This window comes from Rhinichthys klamathensis, unplaced genomic scaffold, assembly GCF_029890125.1.
Source record: "Rhinichthys klamathensis goyatoka isolate OS25496 unplaced genomic scaffold, OSU_Roscu_1.1 h1tg000154l_1, whole genome shotgun sequence".
NCBI classification, from domain to species: Eukaryota; Metazoa; Chordata; class Actinopteri; order Cypriniformes; family Leuciscidae; genus Rhinichthys; species Rhinichthys klamathensis.
Genome location: NW_026606689.1, coordinates 68,759 through 88,456, shown reverse-complemented (window position 1 = coordinate 88,456; position 19,698 = coordinate 68,759). Strand labels below are relative to the sequence as shown.

The 19,698-nt window shown below is 41.4% G+C and overlaps 1 protein-coding gene across 1 annotated transcript in view; it reads left to right on the top strand.

The window, feature by feature from the left end:
- Positions 1-19,698, top strand: part of LOC130090926 (uncharacterized) — a 95,438-nt gene that overhangs the window by 14,687 nt on the left and 61,053 nt on the right. Inside the window, exons 4-5 of the mRNA XM_056258573.1 lie at positions 11,474-11,568; positions 18,348-18,439. Of these exons, the coding sequence (XP_056114548.1) occupies positions 11,474-11,568; positions 18,348-18,439 (187 nt within the window). The remainder of the gene's footprint in view (positions 1-11,473; positions 11,569-18,347; positions 18,440-19,698) is intronic.

Genomic DNA, 19,698 nt, shown 5'->3' with positions numbered 1-19,698 from the left:
CTGTCCCGTTGGGTCGCCCGAACTATCAGGCTCGGCTATGCGATTCAGTTCGCACGGTCTCCTCCCCGATTCAGGGGAGTCCGCTTTACTATGGTCGGTGGCAATGCCCCGGTCATGAGAGCGGAGGTTGCTACCCTGCTGGCGAAGGGTGCAATCTAGGCTGTCCCTCCAGCCGAGATGAGGTCAGGGTTCTACAGTCCCTACTTCATTGTCCCCAAGAAAACCGGTGGGTTACGGCCAATCCTGGACTTGCGCGTCTTGAACCGCTCCCTTCACAGGCTGCCGTTCAAGATGCTCACGGCCAAACGCATTTTCGAATGCGTGCGGCCACAGGATTGGTTTGCAGCGATAGACCTGAAGGACGCCTACTTTCATGTCTCCATTTTACCTCGACACAGACCGTTTCTTCGGTTTGCTTTCGAGGGGCAGGCATACCAGTACGCGGTTCTCCCATTCGGGTTGGCTCTGTCTCCTCGCGTCTTTACGAAGGTCGTCGAGGCAGCCCTTGTTCCCCTACGCGAACACGGGGTTCGCATCCTGAATTATCTCGACGACTGGCTAATATTAGCTCACTCTCGAGTTCAGGTTTGCGAACACAGAGACCTTGTGCTCCGGCACCTAGCCCGTCTGGGCCTTCGGGTCAACTGGGAGAAGAGCAAACTTTGCCCCGTGCAGAGGATCTCTTTTCTCGGTATGGAGATAGACTCGGTCGCCATGTCCGCGCAGCTTACGAGCAAGCGCGCACACTCACTGCTGACTTGTCTTCGACAGTTCGAGGGCAAGAATGCGGTCCCACTGAAACTTTTTCAGAGGCTCCTGGGGCATATGGCATCCGCAGCCGCGGTAACGCCACTCGGATTGCTTCATATGAGACCGCTTCAGCTGTGGCTTCGCGATCGAGTCCCGAGGTGGGCATGGCATCGCGGTACGCTCAGAGTTCCAATAACTCCGACCTGCCGTCAGACCTTCACCCCGTGGCGGAACCTCAGCTTTCTACGGGCCGGAGTTCCCCTAGAACGAGTTTCCAGGCATGTTGTCGTCTCCACAGATGCCTCTGCCATGGGCTGGGGCGCCATGTGCAATGGACATGCAGCCGCGGGCTCCTGGACAGGACCCCAGCGCCTCATGCATGTCAATTGCCTCGAGTTGCTGGCAGTACGCCTTGCCCTGCACCGCTTCCACGCGTTGCTCCTGGGTCAACACGTACTTGTCCGCTCGGACAATACCGCGACTGTAGCGTACATCAACCGTCAGGGTGGTCTACGCTCTCGCCGTATGTCGCAACTCGCACGCCACCTCCTCTTATGGAGTCAGAAGCACCTGAGGTCCCTTCGTGCTATTTACATTCCAGGAGTGCGGAACCTTGCAGCCGACGAGCTGTCACGGCTCCGGCCAACCTCTGGCGAATGGCGACTCCATCCCCAGTCGGTCCAGCTGATTTGGGACCAGTTCGGGGACGCACAGATAGATCTCTTTGCCTCCCACGACTCATCCCATTGCGCCCTGTATTACTCCCTGACCGAGGGCACGCTCGGCACGGACGCACTGGCACACAGCTGGCCGCAGGGCCTACGCAAATATGCGTTTCCCCCAGTGAGCCTTCTCGCACGTACTCTGTGCAAGATCAAGGAGGACGAGGAGCAGGTCATATTGGTCGCCCCATACTGGCCCACCAAGACCTGGTTCTCCGAACTGATACTCCTCGCGACAGCACCTCCTTGGCCAATTCCTCTGAGGAAGGACCTCCTTTCTCAGAGACGGGGCACCCTATGGCACCCTCGTCCCGATCTTTGGAGACTCCACGTGTGGCTCCTGGACGGGACGAGGCAGGTTTGAGTACCCTGCCACCAGCGGTGGCGGCTACCATCACTTCCGCTAGAGCATCGTCCACGAGACATGTCTATGCGTTGAAGTGGAACCTCTTCGTTAACTGGTGCTCTTCTCGCCGAGAAGACCCCAGGAGATGCTCGATCAGCGTTGTGCTTTCCTTCCTGCAAGACGGGTTGGAGCGAAGGCTGTCTCCCTCCACCCTGAAGGTGTATGTGGCCGCTATCGCCGCATATCACGAAGCAGTTGAAGGTAAGTCTCTTGGAAAACACGACCTGATCATCAGGTTCCTGAGAGGAGCGAGGAGACTGAATCCTCCTCGCCCTCCTCTCGTTCCCTCTTGGGACCTCTCAGTGGTCTTAAGTGCCCTGCAGAGGGCTCCCTTTGAGCCTCTGCAATCAGCTGAGCTTAAGATCCTGTCAATGAAGACAGCGCTCCTGGTTGCGTTGGCCTCCATCAAGAGGGTAGGGGACCTGCACGCATTCTCCGTTGACGAAGCGTGCCTGGAGTTCGGGCCCGGTCACTCTCACGTGATCCTGAGACCCCGGCCTGGATATGTGCCCAAGGTTCCCACCACTCCCTTCCGGGACCAGGTGGTGAACCTGCAAGCGCTGCCCCGGGAGGAGGCAGACCCAGCCTTGGCACTGCTCTGTCCAGTACGCGCACTCCGTGCTTACGTAGACAGGACGCAGTGTTTCAGGACCTCAGACCAGCTCTTTGTCTGTTATGGTGGGAAGCTGAAGGGAAAAGCTCTCTCCAAACAAAGGTTGTCTCACTGGATAGTGGACGCCATTGCTTTGGCATACCAGCAGCAAGGTCAACCATGCCCCCTTGGTGTGACCGCCCACTCCACCCGGAGTGTGGCGTCCTCTTGGGCTTTAGCGCGTGGCGCCTCGCTGACAGACATCTGCAGAGCTGCAGGCTGGGCGACACCTAACACATTTGCCAGATTTTACAATCTCCGAGTGGAGCCAGTCTCCTCCCGTGTACTGTCTTTTTCAAGCTAACACGGGAACCGTTAGGTGTCTTCGCTTGCTCGCTACTCCACTCCACGGACTGGATACGTGCGATATTTCCTCAGGTAGCCTTCCTTTCTGAAGCCCTGAGTTCCTCCAGCACTGTTGACGCTGGCGCCAGTGTCTATTGCCTGTGCGTCGGCTAGGTGCCTCCGTGTGCATGGTTCCTCCTCCGAGCAACCCCCACATGTGTATTTCCACTGTAAGCCTCCTTGAGCATGTGTCTTTCCCTCGGCAAGCCACCTTGCCACTCCTGGAGTTGAAAGTAGATGCCACCCTACGGGTTGGTCACTCCAGTGTTCCTCCATATGAAGCCCCCTCGGGCCATATGTGTATTCTTAAGTCCTCCCTACGGGTAGGCATGCTGCGGCATATCTCCCCTGAGATATGCTTCCCAGTGTACCTTGGTATTCCTGTGTTAAGTAGGACTCCTTCGTCCGTGCCTATATCACGACAGGGAGGTCAGACTTCGCAGGGCACTGGAGGACAGCTGTGAAGGTGGCGTGATTATACAGGGACCCCCATTCTCCGTCATCCGACGTAACTCGGAGTGACTACGAAAGGGAACGTCTCGGTTACGGATGTAACCCTCGTTCCCTGAGTAGGGACTTCCGCTGTACCGCTGGGTCGACGCCTGAGTTCAGTCTCGGCTCCTCAGCGAAGACATGATCTGCTGTTGCAGGTGTCTCTCCTTAAATACCCACGCGGTGGGGCGGAGATACATTATGCAAATTCCGCAGACCCATGGCATTTCTTTGCCATTGGCTCGTTTTTTAATACTCGAAGAGGATTGGCTTTCTGGCGAAACCCCCATTCTCCGTCATCCGACGTAACGTCTCTGTTCCCTACTCAGGGAACGAGGGTTACATCCGTAACCGAGACGTTACATTATATGAACTGCAAAAGCTTTTTTGCATCTATGCGCGATTAGACTAAAGAGAACGCTCTGTACGTGAATGTCCTGATGCACACACTCATTCATTCATTCCATTCCAATGACGCACACACGACGCGCAGAAAGACGCGCAACAGTATCGTGTGGCCAGACAGCGCGCCAGAATGGAAATCTCTTTCGCACTTGAACAACAGTAACACAAACCATTTTGCCAAAATCTCCGACTACGGAAGCCTGTTAACTCAAAGGCGCAGCTTTCTTGCAATTGGGTCGGTTCATGTTCACACCGTAAACGAACCGTACCAGAGTTCGTTTGGAACCGTACCGAGACCACCTCTTCAGCTGGGTCTCGGTTCGGTTGTTTGGTCCGCACCCGAGTTCGATTGCTGTATTCACACCTGCCCAAAAGGTCCGCACCAAGAGGGGAAACGAACTAGAGTTCGATTCAATCGAACCAAACAAGGCAGGTGTGAATACGCCCTTAATTTCATGAACATTTGTATTAACCATGGACCTTTAATTTCATTAAAAAGGCTTATATATGCTATTGTAGACTCATTTTGTAAATATATGCAATTCATTTAGACAAATACAAACTGGGTGCCGTTAAGGTGCCGGTACAGACATACCTGCTCGGCCAGAGTCCTCTTGAAGTTGTGCAAACATTTTTGCTGTGTTTACATGGCGAGTATAAACACAGGAATGCTCTAAAAACACTCTGAACAAATTAACAACTGCACTGTAATCTGTTGAAAACCACTCAGAATACCATTGTAATGAATTTAGTCCTGTCCTGGCAACCACCTACATCACTCTGGAAAAAGCAACACTCTGCATATGCCCTGTCTAACATTTGCATTTACGCATTTGGAAGATGTTTTTATCCAAAGTGATTACAATGAATTTAAATGATTTGTTCTATCAATGTGTTTGTCCTCATGTACCTTGTTGCTGGCACCATGCTCTACCAGTTTACCTGCTACCCACATAGCAACCACCAATGCCCCGGCAACCTCCCACACCCTAGCATTATGCTGGTGAGTTTTACACAGACAAGCATCACTTATTTTTTTCTTCAGGAAATGTAAAAAAAAAAAAAAAAGAACCTTTTTTTTGAGAAGTTGTGTAATTTATGCTCTAAAATAGCCAGCCCTCCCATTACATAAAGATTAGTTTGGACAGGAAAGAGGCAAATAAGCAGTTTCCTTTCACTCAAGTCCATGTGTAGAGCAGTTTTTACTTCAATAAGTGCGCCATTCCCTGGCACACCTTCCTGTCTCAGAGTGTTCTGTCCTGACTTGGGTCACGGAACATTCTGACGCCACTGAACCAACATCAAGCAGTCTCATTTGGTATTGATCTAGCGCAAAGGCCATTGTTCTGTTATTAATCTTTTCTTCTTTTTTTTTCAGAGAAAAAAAAAGTTTTGGGGCTTTTTTTTTACTCATCTTTATTTAACAGAGCAGAACAAGAAAAAAGTTTCTGGGGTGCTCAGCTTTAAACATCACATAGGCTTTTTAATTACAAATGAGTCGTGACAGGTCTGCTGGGTAGCAACCTGTCCCATTTTAAGCGTGATGCTAGCTGACAGCTCGGCGCTGTTCTCAGAGCGCCGCAACATGTGGAAGAAATTGGTCTTTTACATTTCACAGCTTGTCACTTCCTCTCTGCTGTGAACTTTGACCTCCCACTGTGCTCCTAACACCCCACATGGGAAGTGTCCCCATGCTATGGCACTCTGGGAGAGTTGTGTTCCACTTACTATATATGCCAAAAAAATAAAAAAAAGTGAAAGGAAAGAATAGGATGAAAAAGAAGCAGGTTCGCAGACAAACAGAGGTAAACTCAATCTGACTTGAATAAGTGATCAAAAGGTGTCCCTCACCGGACATCACGGCGTCAAACCGCTGAGCAGAGATGACGTTAGCATAAGGATCAGTTCAGGTTGCATTACTGCTACACACTCTTATGATATTCAGATGGAGTATTCCCATCAAGCGAGAGAACGGGATTGGGCTGACAACGTCGCATTACTCTGAAATGAAAATCAAATTCAGTGAGGAAAAAGTGCAAATAGAGAACATCCAACTTTGGCTCCATTGCCGGACAAACGTGTTTTATCACGTGTTTTATTTTTCTGCGGTAAATAACCAAAAGTCATGAAACACACACACACACACACACACACTCATATATATATATATATATATATATATATATATATATATATAGAGGGAGAGAGAGAGAGAGAGAGAGAGAGAGAGAGAGAGAGAGAGTGTGTGTGTATATATATATATATTAGGGCTGTCAGTTAAACGCGTTATTAACGGCGTTAACGCAAACCCATTTTAACGGCGTTAATTTTTTTATCGCGCGATTAACGGCCTTTTTGGCCTAGCAAACTTTGTAGTTTTTTTTTCACATGCTTTTGCAACAGGACGGCATGCGGGCCGCTGCGCTATGAAACCCATTCATTTCAATGGCTTGCGGCGCGCGAGGACGTTTTGAAAGCGCAAGCGGATCTAGCTAGACCGGAAACAAAACAACAGGCACGCCGCACACACTTGTTTGGGCTTGCGAGCCGGATGCGCGAGCGCGAATCTCTCTGCTGGCGCGCGGAATATAATGTGCCGAGCACGAATCTCTCTGCTCGAGTCGCGCGCGCTCTCAGATACAAGCTGCTCTTGTAAGAATTTTCTCTGGGCTCACTCAGAAAATATGCCTGCACTTAAAACGTGTTCAGTGCAATCGCGAATCTCTCCTCTTCCCCAGCTAACAATTTTAGGTTATAAGAATGTTTTCATAACGTTCCCATTAAGTTATAAAAACTTTATTCCTGAATGTTATAGGAACGTTCAAAACGTCCAGTTTTGAGTGGATGACGAGCGTGAGACGCCGAAATGGATGCCAATAAGATTCTGAATGGAAAGTTTACTTTTAAAAAGTTGCCAAATGGTTCCATTGACAAGACCAAAGTGATCTGTGTGTTTTGTCGTTGTGAACTGAGCTATCATCATCGCAGCACGTCCAGTCTGAATACCACTTGATGATGGCCAGCACACACACACACACACACACACAGCTGATGCGAATTCTCCGCCCCCTCGTCAATATCAGGACCTCGTCAGTATTTATTTCACCCTTTTATTGATGGACAGTGTTATATTGTGTGAGAGATTATTTGCTCCAAGTGATAATGTTTTAGTGTGAAATTGAACAGTATATGCCAATATTGTTTTCAATAAAAAACATTTGCACAAAGCAAGCCGATCCACTTTTCCATGTTGATAAGAGCATTAAAATGAGAAAAAAATAATGGGACAAAAAGAAATCAAGAGACATTTAGAATAGATAAAAATGTGCGATTAAATGCGATTAATCGCGAGTTAACTATGACATTAATGCGATTAATCGCGATTAAATATTTTAATCGTTTGACAGCACTAATATATATATATATACACACTGTCCATTACTGGACTGTGTTTAATCATGTGCTTTTCTGCGGTAACTAACAACAAGTAAAACTATATATATATATATATATATATATATATATAGTTTAACTTTTTGTTAGTTACCGCAGAAAAGCACATGATTAAACACAGTCCAGTAATGGACAGTGTGTATATATATATATATATATATATATATATATACTTTTTTTCTAAATGATTGCTTGACTGTATAAAGATGGTAAAGTAAGATTTGAATGTACCTTCCTTAACATTCCTTTTCAGAAATGTGTCTTTGTGTATCGAGATAGTTACGATGATAATAATAACAATAATACGATTAATTATTATAATAATACTCTATGTACTACTGTACTGTAGTTATGACAGTCCATTCCAGTCCTTTTCTCTTAAAAAATCCAGTTAGGATACAGGTACATTCCTTGTCATCTCTGGGTAATTTTGTAATGCTCAGACATGTCAAATAGCAGCACTGACAGCTAATATATATATATATATATATATATATATATATATATATATATATATATATATATATATATATATATATATATATATATATATTACCTCATTTAAAACCACAGAGAATGCTATCTCTATTGCAACATATGACATAGCTGCAGGCGTTATGAGTTAACTGACCTTTCACATTAAGTGAACGATCCGGTTACACTAGGTCTGTTTGAATTCAAATGACTAATTAAATTAGGCCTTTCTGCTCTGATCACCCTTTGTGGATCTGTAACTGCATGAAGTGGGCTGGGCTTTTGGAAGCTATGTTTGATTGTGTCCTGCCCCTTAAGTAAATGCATCATTGTACACTGGGCCCTTCAGCGCAATGACAATTTCGACGATTTTCTCTTAGAGTGTTTCTGGAACACGGCCGTGCTCTTTTATATTGTTGTCGCTAAGGGGCCAGTCCCGGTCACAGCGGATAACCCTAATACAGGATCATACTCACTAAATCACACTGCATTCTTTCCCCAATTAATTTACCACTGCCCGTCTTTAAATGGATGAATTAACCTTGCTTACATCAAACTTGTTTATTAGCAGATGAGAAAAATTTAGCCTCTTGTGGTGAGTGTGATGGAGTCGGACAGACATTCCCAAAGGCTGCTTAGCTTATGTGAAGAAAAACAAACTGCTCTGATGTGACAAGCCTTGTATAATGCAATTTTTTTAAACATGATATCATTGTAATTGTGCTAATCTTCAAATATATATATATAAAAACTCACAGGATTCCCACGGTCATATACTATAATATATAGCATAATATAATATAATATAATATAATATAATATAATATAATATAAAAAGAACATTTCGTGAATATACGTAATTTTTAGTTCAAATATGCAATCTATCATAAGTTGCTCCTTGTTGAAGCAATGCTTTTTAAAAATATTACATATGGTATTAAACAATTTCATTGTGCATAATTTATTGAAAAAATGTGTTCTATTCTGCATCCCTTTGTTTTGATTATCCCTATTACATTGGGTAATTATGAGAATCATGGATTATGCTCATGGGTAATCAATAATTCACTGACCTTTGAATTTCTGCAACTCTGGAACCGACACCAGGGCAATTAGAAACCTAGGTGAGCGCACAGGTCCCCGTCGGTCACCCAACCCTTCAGGCCCGGTTCCCACTCTCTCTGTGTTCATGGTGAGCAGAGGATAACAAGCCTCTCTTGTTCACCCTGGGAGAACGTGGGCTGTGGCTGCAGCACTCCAAGTTCATGGACATAGCCTACAGCTGTCAACGCAGCACTAATTCAGACCCGACACCATCTGAGCATCAGGCTGGAGGAAGGATAATTAAAGGCAAAGTTACAAAGTTGTGTTGGCTGGCCCATTAAAACATGCATGATCGTGGCGCAAAGGCAGGCAGAATGCTCTGCTGACAGGGATTACAGTCTCTGGACACAGAACAGAGGTGGAGGGCAGGCTTTTGCTCCACATTGCTGCAGGCCGTAGATCGGAACAGTCGAAAGCTTCGAAAAAATTTCATGCACTGCACATGGCAGAGACAGGGGTCTTCAGTTTATATAAGGCTAATGTGTTTATTATTGTGTCAGTATCTTTTTATTTTTTATCTGATGCTGCATATATAAAGTATCATTGTTGAAAAAAAACTTAATTGATTGCAAATTGTTGCATTCTATGCTTGATTTAAGTTATATATTACCTGTACAAATCTATAGATTGTTATATGGTGCTAAACTTTTGCGTAGTTGTCAGACTTTGTATTGGTTACCTTTTACCTAGGAGACGTAACGCCAGTGCTACATTGCTATCATTACGAAGAACTTGGAACCTATTTTAAAGTTTGCGTTCTCAAGCCACCAAACACCGTTGTCGTGCAAATGAGCAGCCAGACCGCATTACAAGTTTTCTGTTTTCAGTTAAAACGGTGTCGTATAAGCGGCGCCTAAGTTAATAACTAATGATCTTTGCAACGGAAGTGAATCAATCAACTTTAATCAACTTTAGCTGGATAATAACTTTATTCTAGAGCCGCTGTAAAGCCAAAACAATCTCTGTTACTTTGATTTCCTATTATCTCTGTAAAGCTGCTTTGAAACAATCTATTTTGTTAAAAGCGCTATATAAATGAAGGTGACTTGACTTGACTTGACATTGTCAAAGCTAAGTAATGCATTGTTGCCATCCAGACTCTTTAATGAGCAACATGTAGGACAAAATAATAATAAAATGCAGAAAGTTTCAGCATAGAAAAGAAAATAGGCTATTAACTCCCCTGGTACATTGGAATGAACTGTTGGAGGCAATCATGTGAAAAAAATATTACAAAACCATTATGAATCAAGCACACCGATGTTGAATGGCAGCGAGCCACTAGGGCCGTTCTCATAACTTGAAGGTTTTGAATAAACCTTTTTTTTAAATATAACCCCATATGGTTTCGTGGGTCATTAACTGTGTCTCTTCCAAGAGAAAACAGTCTGACACGTCTTCCGTAGAAGACATATTTCCCTTCCGACACTTTTTGACTTTTTAAAGCATCAGCAGTAGAATATGCATGTAATATGTTTCCGTTTCGTACGGTATTTCTTAAGCCTTGTCACCACAGTGAAAAGACAGCGCATCAGAGGTAAGCCATCCAACTGAACATGATTATGCGTTCATTATAATGAAATAACCACCCATATTTATGTTAAGATAGGGCAGATGTAATGCTTTTACCTGTAGGCATCTCAAATGTTTACTAGAAAAATTTAAAATTAATTAAAACCTACACCTGCGTTCAAATTAAGTGTAATATCAGTTTAAAAACATCACAGAGGACATACCAGCTCTGAACGCTCTGCTATTAAAACCTATTTGAGTCTTCTGAAGCCTTCCTGATATGTTGCCTATATTTAAAAGTTATTATTACTGATATATTTAATCCCGCAGCAAGAGAAAAATTATATCATCTGGGAAGTTTCCATATTTATTATATAGATGTGACTGGCTGAGGCGAAGAGAAAAACGCAATGAAAAAAGTTTCTCATGGTAAAATTTTTACATGTATCAAGCTAAGGTTTACTTAATTGGAAGCTCCAGGCAATGCAGGAACCCTCTTTTTAAATTCTGTGAATGTTAATATGCTAAATAATGCAAAGCTCCTGCACTTCAAGCATGAGACACACATCTGGCAGCTTACCATTTAAATTACAGACGGAGAGCGAGAGAAAACACTTCAAAAGTAATTTTCCAAAGGAAGGAAGAATGGCAAAATGTATTACAACTAAATTTAATTTTTTTTCGATTTTTCATCATGTCTAATTGTGTGCATTAAAGCAATGAAAAAAGGAGAGGTTGGGCTCAGAGATGTTGATGATGTGTGTGTGAGAGAGGAAGAACGGAAGATATGTGAAGAGAAAGTTTCATCACTTTTTCTTTAGCTGTACATTTCGTTTATGTTGTTGAAAGTCTATATACATTCACTGTTCTCATCAGTTGTGCTTTATGCTTCTGCTTTATGTACATAGTATATCATTTATATCCTTTTGTTTTCACTCTTTTCAGAATTAAAAAAAAAGAAGCTACAATTATGTATTTAAATTGGCTGATTTGCTTTATAGGTATTTTATTTTATTTTACCTTACATCAAAGGTCTTTTTCTGTGTGCTTTTTTTGCTTTGTCTGCTAAGGTATTATATTATGCAATCCTTTTTTAATTAATCAAACTATAAATCATAGATCATAAGATATATTCGGACGTTTGTAATGTGATTGCAGATAAGAGCCCCACCGGAGCTGTGTCAGCCTATGAGCCCAGCATCCAGACGAACCGCCCCGTCGCTGACAAAACCAAGGCCGAAATTCGTAGAAAGGTAACTTTGTGACTAAGGAGACTTCTAACTTTGATCTTGGACCATCTCTCTCACTTCTCCTTAGAGGCGTCATGCCCATTCAAACCCCGCCCCAACATTTATAAGTCGAGTAGACTTAAAAGAGTGAAAATTTTTTTTTTGGCATAGTATATGTACCGCACACAATATAAAAATTCTAAATGCATGGAATGTTAAGGAACTATAAAAAAAGGACATAAAAACAAACATATTTCACAAACAAGTATGATATAATTAATATACTATAGTATAATTCTCAATCTTTTTTTATTTTATTTTATTGGGGATTCACAGGTACGCACGCACACAATACAAATTGTCTAAATGCATGGAATCTTATGGAACTATTTAAAAGAAAAGAAAAAAAAGACATGAAACAAAGGCATATTTCACAAACTAGTTTGATATAATGAATACTATCTGAACCTTTTTGTTTAAATTTTATTGGGGATTCACTGGTACACACACACACTCGATTTTGCTATCTTTGTGGGGACTCTCCATAGGTGTAATGATTTTTATACTATACAAACTGGATTTTCGATTCCCTAACATCACAGAAAACGTTCTGTATTTTTACATAAATTTTTTTTTTTTTTTAAACATAATTTAGTATGTTTATTAATTCATTTCCTTTGTGGGGTCTTCTGGCTGGTACCTAACCTGGCCCTAGCCAGATGAATTTCGCTCCGCCTAGCTTCACTCACATCCATCTGGAACCTCTTCCATTGAGAGTGATTTCTCCAACCAACTTTATGGTTTAGCCAATCAGGACGCAGGGCGGGAGTTTCATAGATGTGACGTAGTGGAGAAGCGACCGTGAGACTGTTTTGATTCAGACAACAATGGCGGCTCGCATCGAGGAAACAAGCGTTAACATTGATGCTGCTATTTCATCCGTGTTGTCCAATCTACCTAATATTGTTTCATTAAAAGAACATCAGAGAACGGCTCTTAAGGCTTTTGTTGGTGGAAACGATGTTATATAGATCAGTGCCTTCTCCCGACCGGATTCTTCAGCGTCACGGGTTGGCTTCGGTGTGAGTGGTTGAAATAGCACGTCGATAAAGATGACAGACAAGTGTCTTATCCAATCATATGCAAGGATTTTTGATAAGGCCCAGCCTTCTGAAACGCAATTTCAATGGATCGGTTCCAGATGGATGTGAGTGAAGCTAGGCGAAGCGAAATTCATCTGGCTAGGGCCAGGTTAGCTGGTACCCACATTATAGGTGATCTCAGATTTGAATATCCTAGTGGGGACATCTGGTCCCCACAATGTAATATAAACCTGTACACACACACAAACAGTTTTTTTTTATTTTGGGTAATTACATTACATGTTTTTTTTTTAGTCATGTCTATCTAGCCTAAGGCACCAAGTGAGCCAGGACCGCCACTAGTGCCCTCTCAAAAAAGAAAAAAGAAAAAAAGGTGCTCCCTGCTGCTCCTCCCTCTTGCCTCCCTATGTTCCCCTTATTATCTGAGATTTGTCAAAATACATTTCACACTAACAGGTATTTTTCAGTCTTCAAAGCTAGTTTTGATGTGCTCGACAAGCCAAAACAGCTCAGATTCTGTGAAATCAGCAGTGCCAGCCCGGCTCTCTCTCTCTCTAACCACTCCCAACATGCCTTTTCCCGCGCTCCACAGGACTTACGCTAAATGAATCAAAGCTGCGGCATTACCTGCCACACTTTGAAGTGGTAATTGCAGAATGACTTCTCAGTGATGATCTGGTGCTGCTGTCTTATGTTGCATGGCTGTGCATTACGCATTCTCTCATTCCACTTTTTGTCTTTGCATCTGCAGATTAATTCCAGGTATGGACGTGTGCACATTGTCTTAGAAATTGTCCTCGTTATCCATATTATGTCATGATCAACAGTTACAATTTGTTTATAGCAATAAGTATCAATGCAGAAGTTGTGGGTTTGATTTTCAGGGATAGAAAATGGGTTGTTCTAAAATGTTTCCATTTTATACATGTCTAAAGATCCCATTAAATTTTAGTTTACATAATATATTAATATTTTGTGTCATCAGGCCAACATGATTTTACCATTTTTTTTCTCCCCTTTAAAGCAGTGGTGGATGAAGTACACAAATCAAGTAGGCCTACTTGAGTAAAAGTACAGATGCCCTAATACATATTACTCCAGTAAAAGTATTTAGTTCTCCTTTTCAATTTTACTCGAGTAAAAGTAGAAAAGTACTGATAAATTAATGTTTAAATTGCTACTTTGTATACTCCATCCTACTGCTCAAAATACATGTGGGGGAGAGGTTATAATGTACTGGACACACAGATAGAGCTTACATAGTTTACAGCTTAGTCTGGCATCATTATGACGTATTATGAATTTTCAAGTAGCCAGCTCTAGTCAATCATAGAAGATTATGTAGACACTTAATATGTATTGATCTGCAAGTTGATCTGCATTTTTATTTATTACCAAAACCATACACTGATAACTCCTACTGATAATTACTGATAGGCCTAATTCAAGTGTGCAAACAAGTGGAAATAACAATATATTCCATATAGTACTATATATATAAATGAGGAAAAACTAAATGTGTGTAAATGTGTGACAAGATATAAACATACAATATGAAACCAGACGTGACAGGGTAAAATGTGTTAACATGTTAAAAAGAAAGCTTGGCAAACATACTAGTTTTACATAATTCATTTGGGTTATTTCAACGTTATGTTCAGTTTTTACTTAAAACATACCATTCAGACGTTAATACACAAATGTGGACATTCAAGCATTTCAACTGGCTTAAGCAGCTCACCCTTTTACAGCTGATTAAGTTCACAAACAACTGACAGTTGTGACCTAAATACGATTTTCATTTACAATAATACGAAAACCTGTATTCTGTATTAGTAACTTACTTTTTTTTTCCATTAGTTGCACACACACTCAAGCTCCGAGGATCTCCCATTCTTGGTTCATTTTGAGCCAAGTGAAATTCAGAGAAATATTAACTGGAGACTCGCTTTGACCGGATCATTTGATTCAGTGAGTTGTTGATTTGAGAACAGATGCAATCGACTGGGTTCAATTCAATTTGCTAACTGATTAAACGGGTTAATTGAAAAGAATCAGCTCGTTCACGAATCGGAGCTCTTGTCAGCTCTGTTACCATTTTGTATAATAAACAACTGATCATTTGAAAGGCATTCAATTTCAAGAGGATATTCCTTAAACACATTTCCTGGAACACATTTTATTTTTTATGTTATATTTATATTCCTGGCTGTTTCTTATCATCAAAGTCACGCAATCTTCACCAGTATAGTGATGATGTGAATAATGTGAACCTGCCTAAACCTGAAAGCCAGCCATTCAATTCAACATAGTGACATAGTTTGACGGTGATCTTCAATATGGGGGAACTCATTGATATGTAGATGCAGGCAGTATCTGCTGTAGCAGTGCGTCTGAGCCAACCCAAGGGCCTAGTGCACTAGACTGAATGACAGACTAACAAACAATATTAGCACCCAGTGTTCTTCTCTGCTACAGCTCAGAATGACTCCTTTTGTGACAAGACTGCTGAAAATACCCCCATTAGACCCCCGTTTCTTGCCTTGTTTTGTTCTATCTACCTCTGTTTCTGAGTGAATAGTTCTGTATTTGAGGGAGTATGAAGAATTGTTATATTGCCAAACTCTAGTGCTTTAGCACTGCTGGGTCGCTAGTACTTAGTGTATCTGGGGGAGGGGGGCTTCCAGAAAAATTTGGTCCAGCCCAGTGAAGTTAAGACTGCACTGAAAGAGAACAAAAAGTAGAACATGAATATATTTGTCATCATCCAGTTTGAAAAAGTTTGGAATCTATTTTTAAATGCATATGTATGTTTTTACTACTTTAAGAAAGTACACCTCTGTTTTCATCAGTGTGTTGAAGAGAGACTATACCGTGTGGGGGCTAATATACTGAAAAACGGCTATGTTAATGTTTATCTCGTCACATTTAATCATGAAATACATCGCCTGAATCACATAAATGATAAAGGAAAATGTTCAATTCAAAAAGGTGAAATATGACAACAAACAGAGCGGTGCGTAATGGAATGCAGCAGAACATCATCAAGAATATCATTTACTGGGGAGAAAATTTGGCCATATCTGATTATTGAGTGGGACTTGGCCATATCTCCTCAATGTCTATGGTGGTTATGGCCCTGGTGTTGGAAGGTTCAGAACACAGACTTTAATAACCTGCTGACTCAGTTGAGGTTTCGTTTGAAATGTATTGAGTGGTGTTGATTTTATTATTATTTAAATGCCACGAGTGTGGTTCATTATGAGAGAGTGACTGGCTAATTCTGCAGATACTGATTCTGGGTGATGTCTGTCACAACTGTTTTTTTTTTTTTTTTCAAATACATAACTGGGTCCAAAATGTCCATTTTAACTTGTATTTATTTAATATTTTTATTATTTATATATTTATTTCATTATTTTTATTGCATTATGACTCTTCTGTGCTTTAAGTGATTTCAGCCTTTTGGCTAACTTCTGCTATTTTTCTAATTCTAACCACATGCTTCTCAAATCCCACCCTCCAAAAGCACATTGGCAAAATCATAAGCGCAAAATGATTGACAGGCAGAAATTCTGAGAGTTTCTGATTGGCTAGTTCCCTGGACTCACTGAAAAACCTTCAAAATAGTGGGAAGATTTTATGTGTGGTAAAAAAAAAAAAAAAGGCTTCCAGCAGCTTTAATATTGTCTTCTTCAGATTTTCAGCTGGCTAGTCTGGAGATGTTCCGTGGCAGATTGTGTTGTTTAATACATTATTATTTATTTATATATATATATATATATACATACATATATATATATATATATATATATATATATTTATTCTGTGAATATAGTGATTTGATGTAATTGAATGTAGTGATTTTAGGCCCCGTCCACACTACTGCATTTTCGTTTAAAAACGGAGACCTTTTGCTACGTTTGCACCTCCCGTCCACACTAAAACGGCAAAAACGGAGACCCAAAACGGAGAAGTTTAGAAACGCTGCCGATCCGTTTTTCGTTTTGAATCTCCGGAGGGCGTTTTAGTGTAGACGGGTCAAAACGGAGGACTTTAGAAACGATGACGTAGTAGAGGCTCCCGCTCGGCTCTATGATTGGGTGTCATCAGTCATGGCGTATATCTTTGCTAGCAGCTGTTGTTGTACAAGTAAATTCTGCATTTTACAACGCTATAACTGCCTTATGCGCCGGAGTCAAGCTATTATTCGAGCGATCTGTGACAATTCCCGTGTGCAGCGGCGGCATTGACCGTACATGGAGCGTCGGTTTGGGGTTAACCCAGAGCATGGTGGGATAATTTTATCAATGAAGTTGTGTTTACACCGGCACGCGCATGCCCAGTGTTGGTGAATGGTCACGTGATCCGCGTTTTCAGTCGTTTTAATGTGGACAGAGATCAATTCTAATACACAGCTAAAACGCTGGTGTGGACGGAGATCGTATTCGTTTTAATTATCCGTTTCTAAACTAAAACGCAGTAGTGTGGATGGGGCCTTAGGGCAGCCCTTCATAAATTACATATACATACTTTGAAATGCCTTCCAAAATCATCCAAAAGCCGTGTTCCACAACCCAGAGAGCTAACTACCTTCTAAGGGGCTGTTAACATGACACCATTTTCAAGTAAAAACGTAAAACGTTTTTATGCGTTTTGGTCGTTTGTTTACACGACAACGGCGTTTTGGGTGCCTGAAAACGCCAACGGTCTCCAAGTTAACAACAAAAATGCAAATCTCTGAAGACGATGACATCATGCACATGCATATTAAGTGTATAATCTATAGTGTTTCATAGTCATCTAATGGCCTGGCAGCAGGATACAGCGTTTTTAGTCGTTTTTGCAGATCCGTGTGAATGGGGATCGTTTTGACATTGGTATCGTCTGTACGCAGGAAACTCAAAGGAAAAACTTTAAACGTACCCTAAGTGGCATGGAACCAAATCAATGACCAATTAGGAACAGACAGAAACTCATGGAAGACTCGACTCAACAGAATAGTTATCATTAGCATGTTGCTAAGCTAACAACGCAATACTCTATAAGCACAAAATACACACATACAATACATAAACTCAAGTATTGGATAACATAGACTGTTTTGTTTAATTATATTGATCTGTTTTACTGATATTTTGAAACTGAGTAATACAATTTAATGAAATATCTACAAATAATCACAATTTTCCTGTGTTTGTCGCATATTGGATTCATTTATTTGTTTTACTTATTTAGTTGCAAGACTTGGACAAAATGTCTTGAGGCAGTATTAATATGATGCCTTTCTTTTGGAATAACCTTTTTGTTGGCAATACACTTGTGATACTATTTATAGATTATCATAATGAGTCACAATTACTACTAGTTGATTTCAGTAGGTTGTGTATGCAAGGTGTGCTGTTATAAACATATAATTTCTTTTTTATGTCTTTAATGTTTAGTGACTGTCTTTCTTTTCATTTCATCCTATCTCTGTCTTTGCCTCAACTTTGATTAGATGTTGTCTGTAATGTGAATGTCATTTGTTTCCTGTGCTGATTGTTTTCGTGTGTGTGTGTGTGTGTGTGTGTGTGTGTGTGTGTTTGAGAGATGATGCCAGAGTGAAGTGTACTGCTATCATTGTATTCCCAAGATAAATCACTGCAACTGTTTCCTGCTCTGATTACAAATGACATGCACATGTGTCTCTCCGATCAGAGCGGCAGACAGAAGAAGATAATCGAGAGAAACAGTGAGGCGCTCAAACCTCTCCCTAAAGATCAGCTGGACCAGTTCACCTTCTCTGTGCGGTAAGTGTCATTTCTCAAGGCCAATTTCATGCCTATGGATATAGTTATGTTCAGAATGGGAAAACTTGCATACTTACTGCATACTGCGCACGTGGAACTGTAGGCATTATGCCATGATAAACAGAATCATGACAAACAGAAATATCTTTGTCATCACATGACCTCATGATGTTTAATTCAGCAGTTGATGTAAAGTTACCATTTTGAAAATAATAATAAAAAGATATAGTTATTTGTATGTCTTGACATACTGAAAATGCAAGTTCAAGTGAATTGCATTGCATTGTGGAATAGTGATACAACAGTATGCTGTTATTTTGGCAAATGCATTGGGCATTCACAAAATTTGCATACGCTGGGCACAGCATGCTGCAGAAGAGCACACACTACAGTGGTATGCTGTGCTGAACATTGTGTGTCAGTGTGTGGATAAACATTAAAGGCCTTATCTTTTGAATATATCATCTTTTATGCTGAGATTATATATAAATCCCACCACCTAATTTTCCAATATTTCTTTGAAAATTTTTATTGTTGAGTTGTAACCCTATAATACTGCAGCTTTTTCTCAGTGCATATATTAACACTCATCAACTTGCATGATTTATTTGAGGCTCAATATGAATGTCGCTGTCCTCAATATGAATGTCGTTTTATTGTCAAACTCAATGTGTGTTTTTATTGAAAGGATCAAGGTAACGTTAACATCGGCAACACATAAAACCTTGTGCTGTGGATAATTGCTTTTTCTCTGGTGATGCAAAGTGCACAAGCAGGCCTACGAATGAGTGTTTTCTCCGTTTTATTGTGGCTTACAGCATTTGATATTAATGAGAAAACAGGAGTGAAAACACACCGACACAAACAGCAGCACCGTACAAATCTTATAAACGGCCTCGTCAAAATTGCATCTCACAAAACACTTACCTAAATTTCACTGCACGTGCCTGCAATGAAAGCCGCTCGCCTAAATCCACAGAGGGAAAAATTGAGGTGTGTTTTTATTTTGATTTTGCCCGAATTATTGCCAACGCTGTACATTTCTCTGAGAAGAAAGAAAGAGCGACTCGTTTTATAGGATTTAGAGCTGCCATACCTCTGCTCATTTCTGAAAATTGGTAATTTGTTGCCGCTGGACTAGTATTAAACAAGATCAGAAGCTATGCTGCTGCAAGTATGAGAGGAAATCAAATGAAACTCAGGCCACACATCAGAGAAGAGAGGGGCTGGAGCACAACTACTAACCCAAAGCACGATAA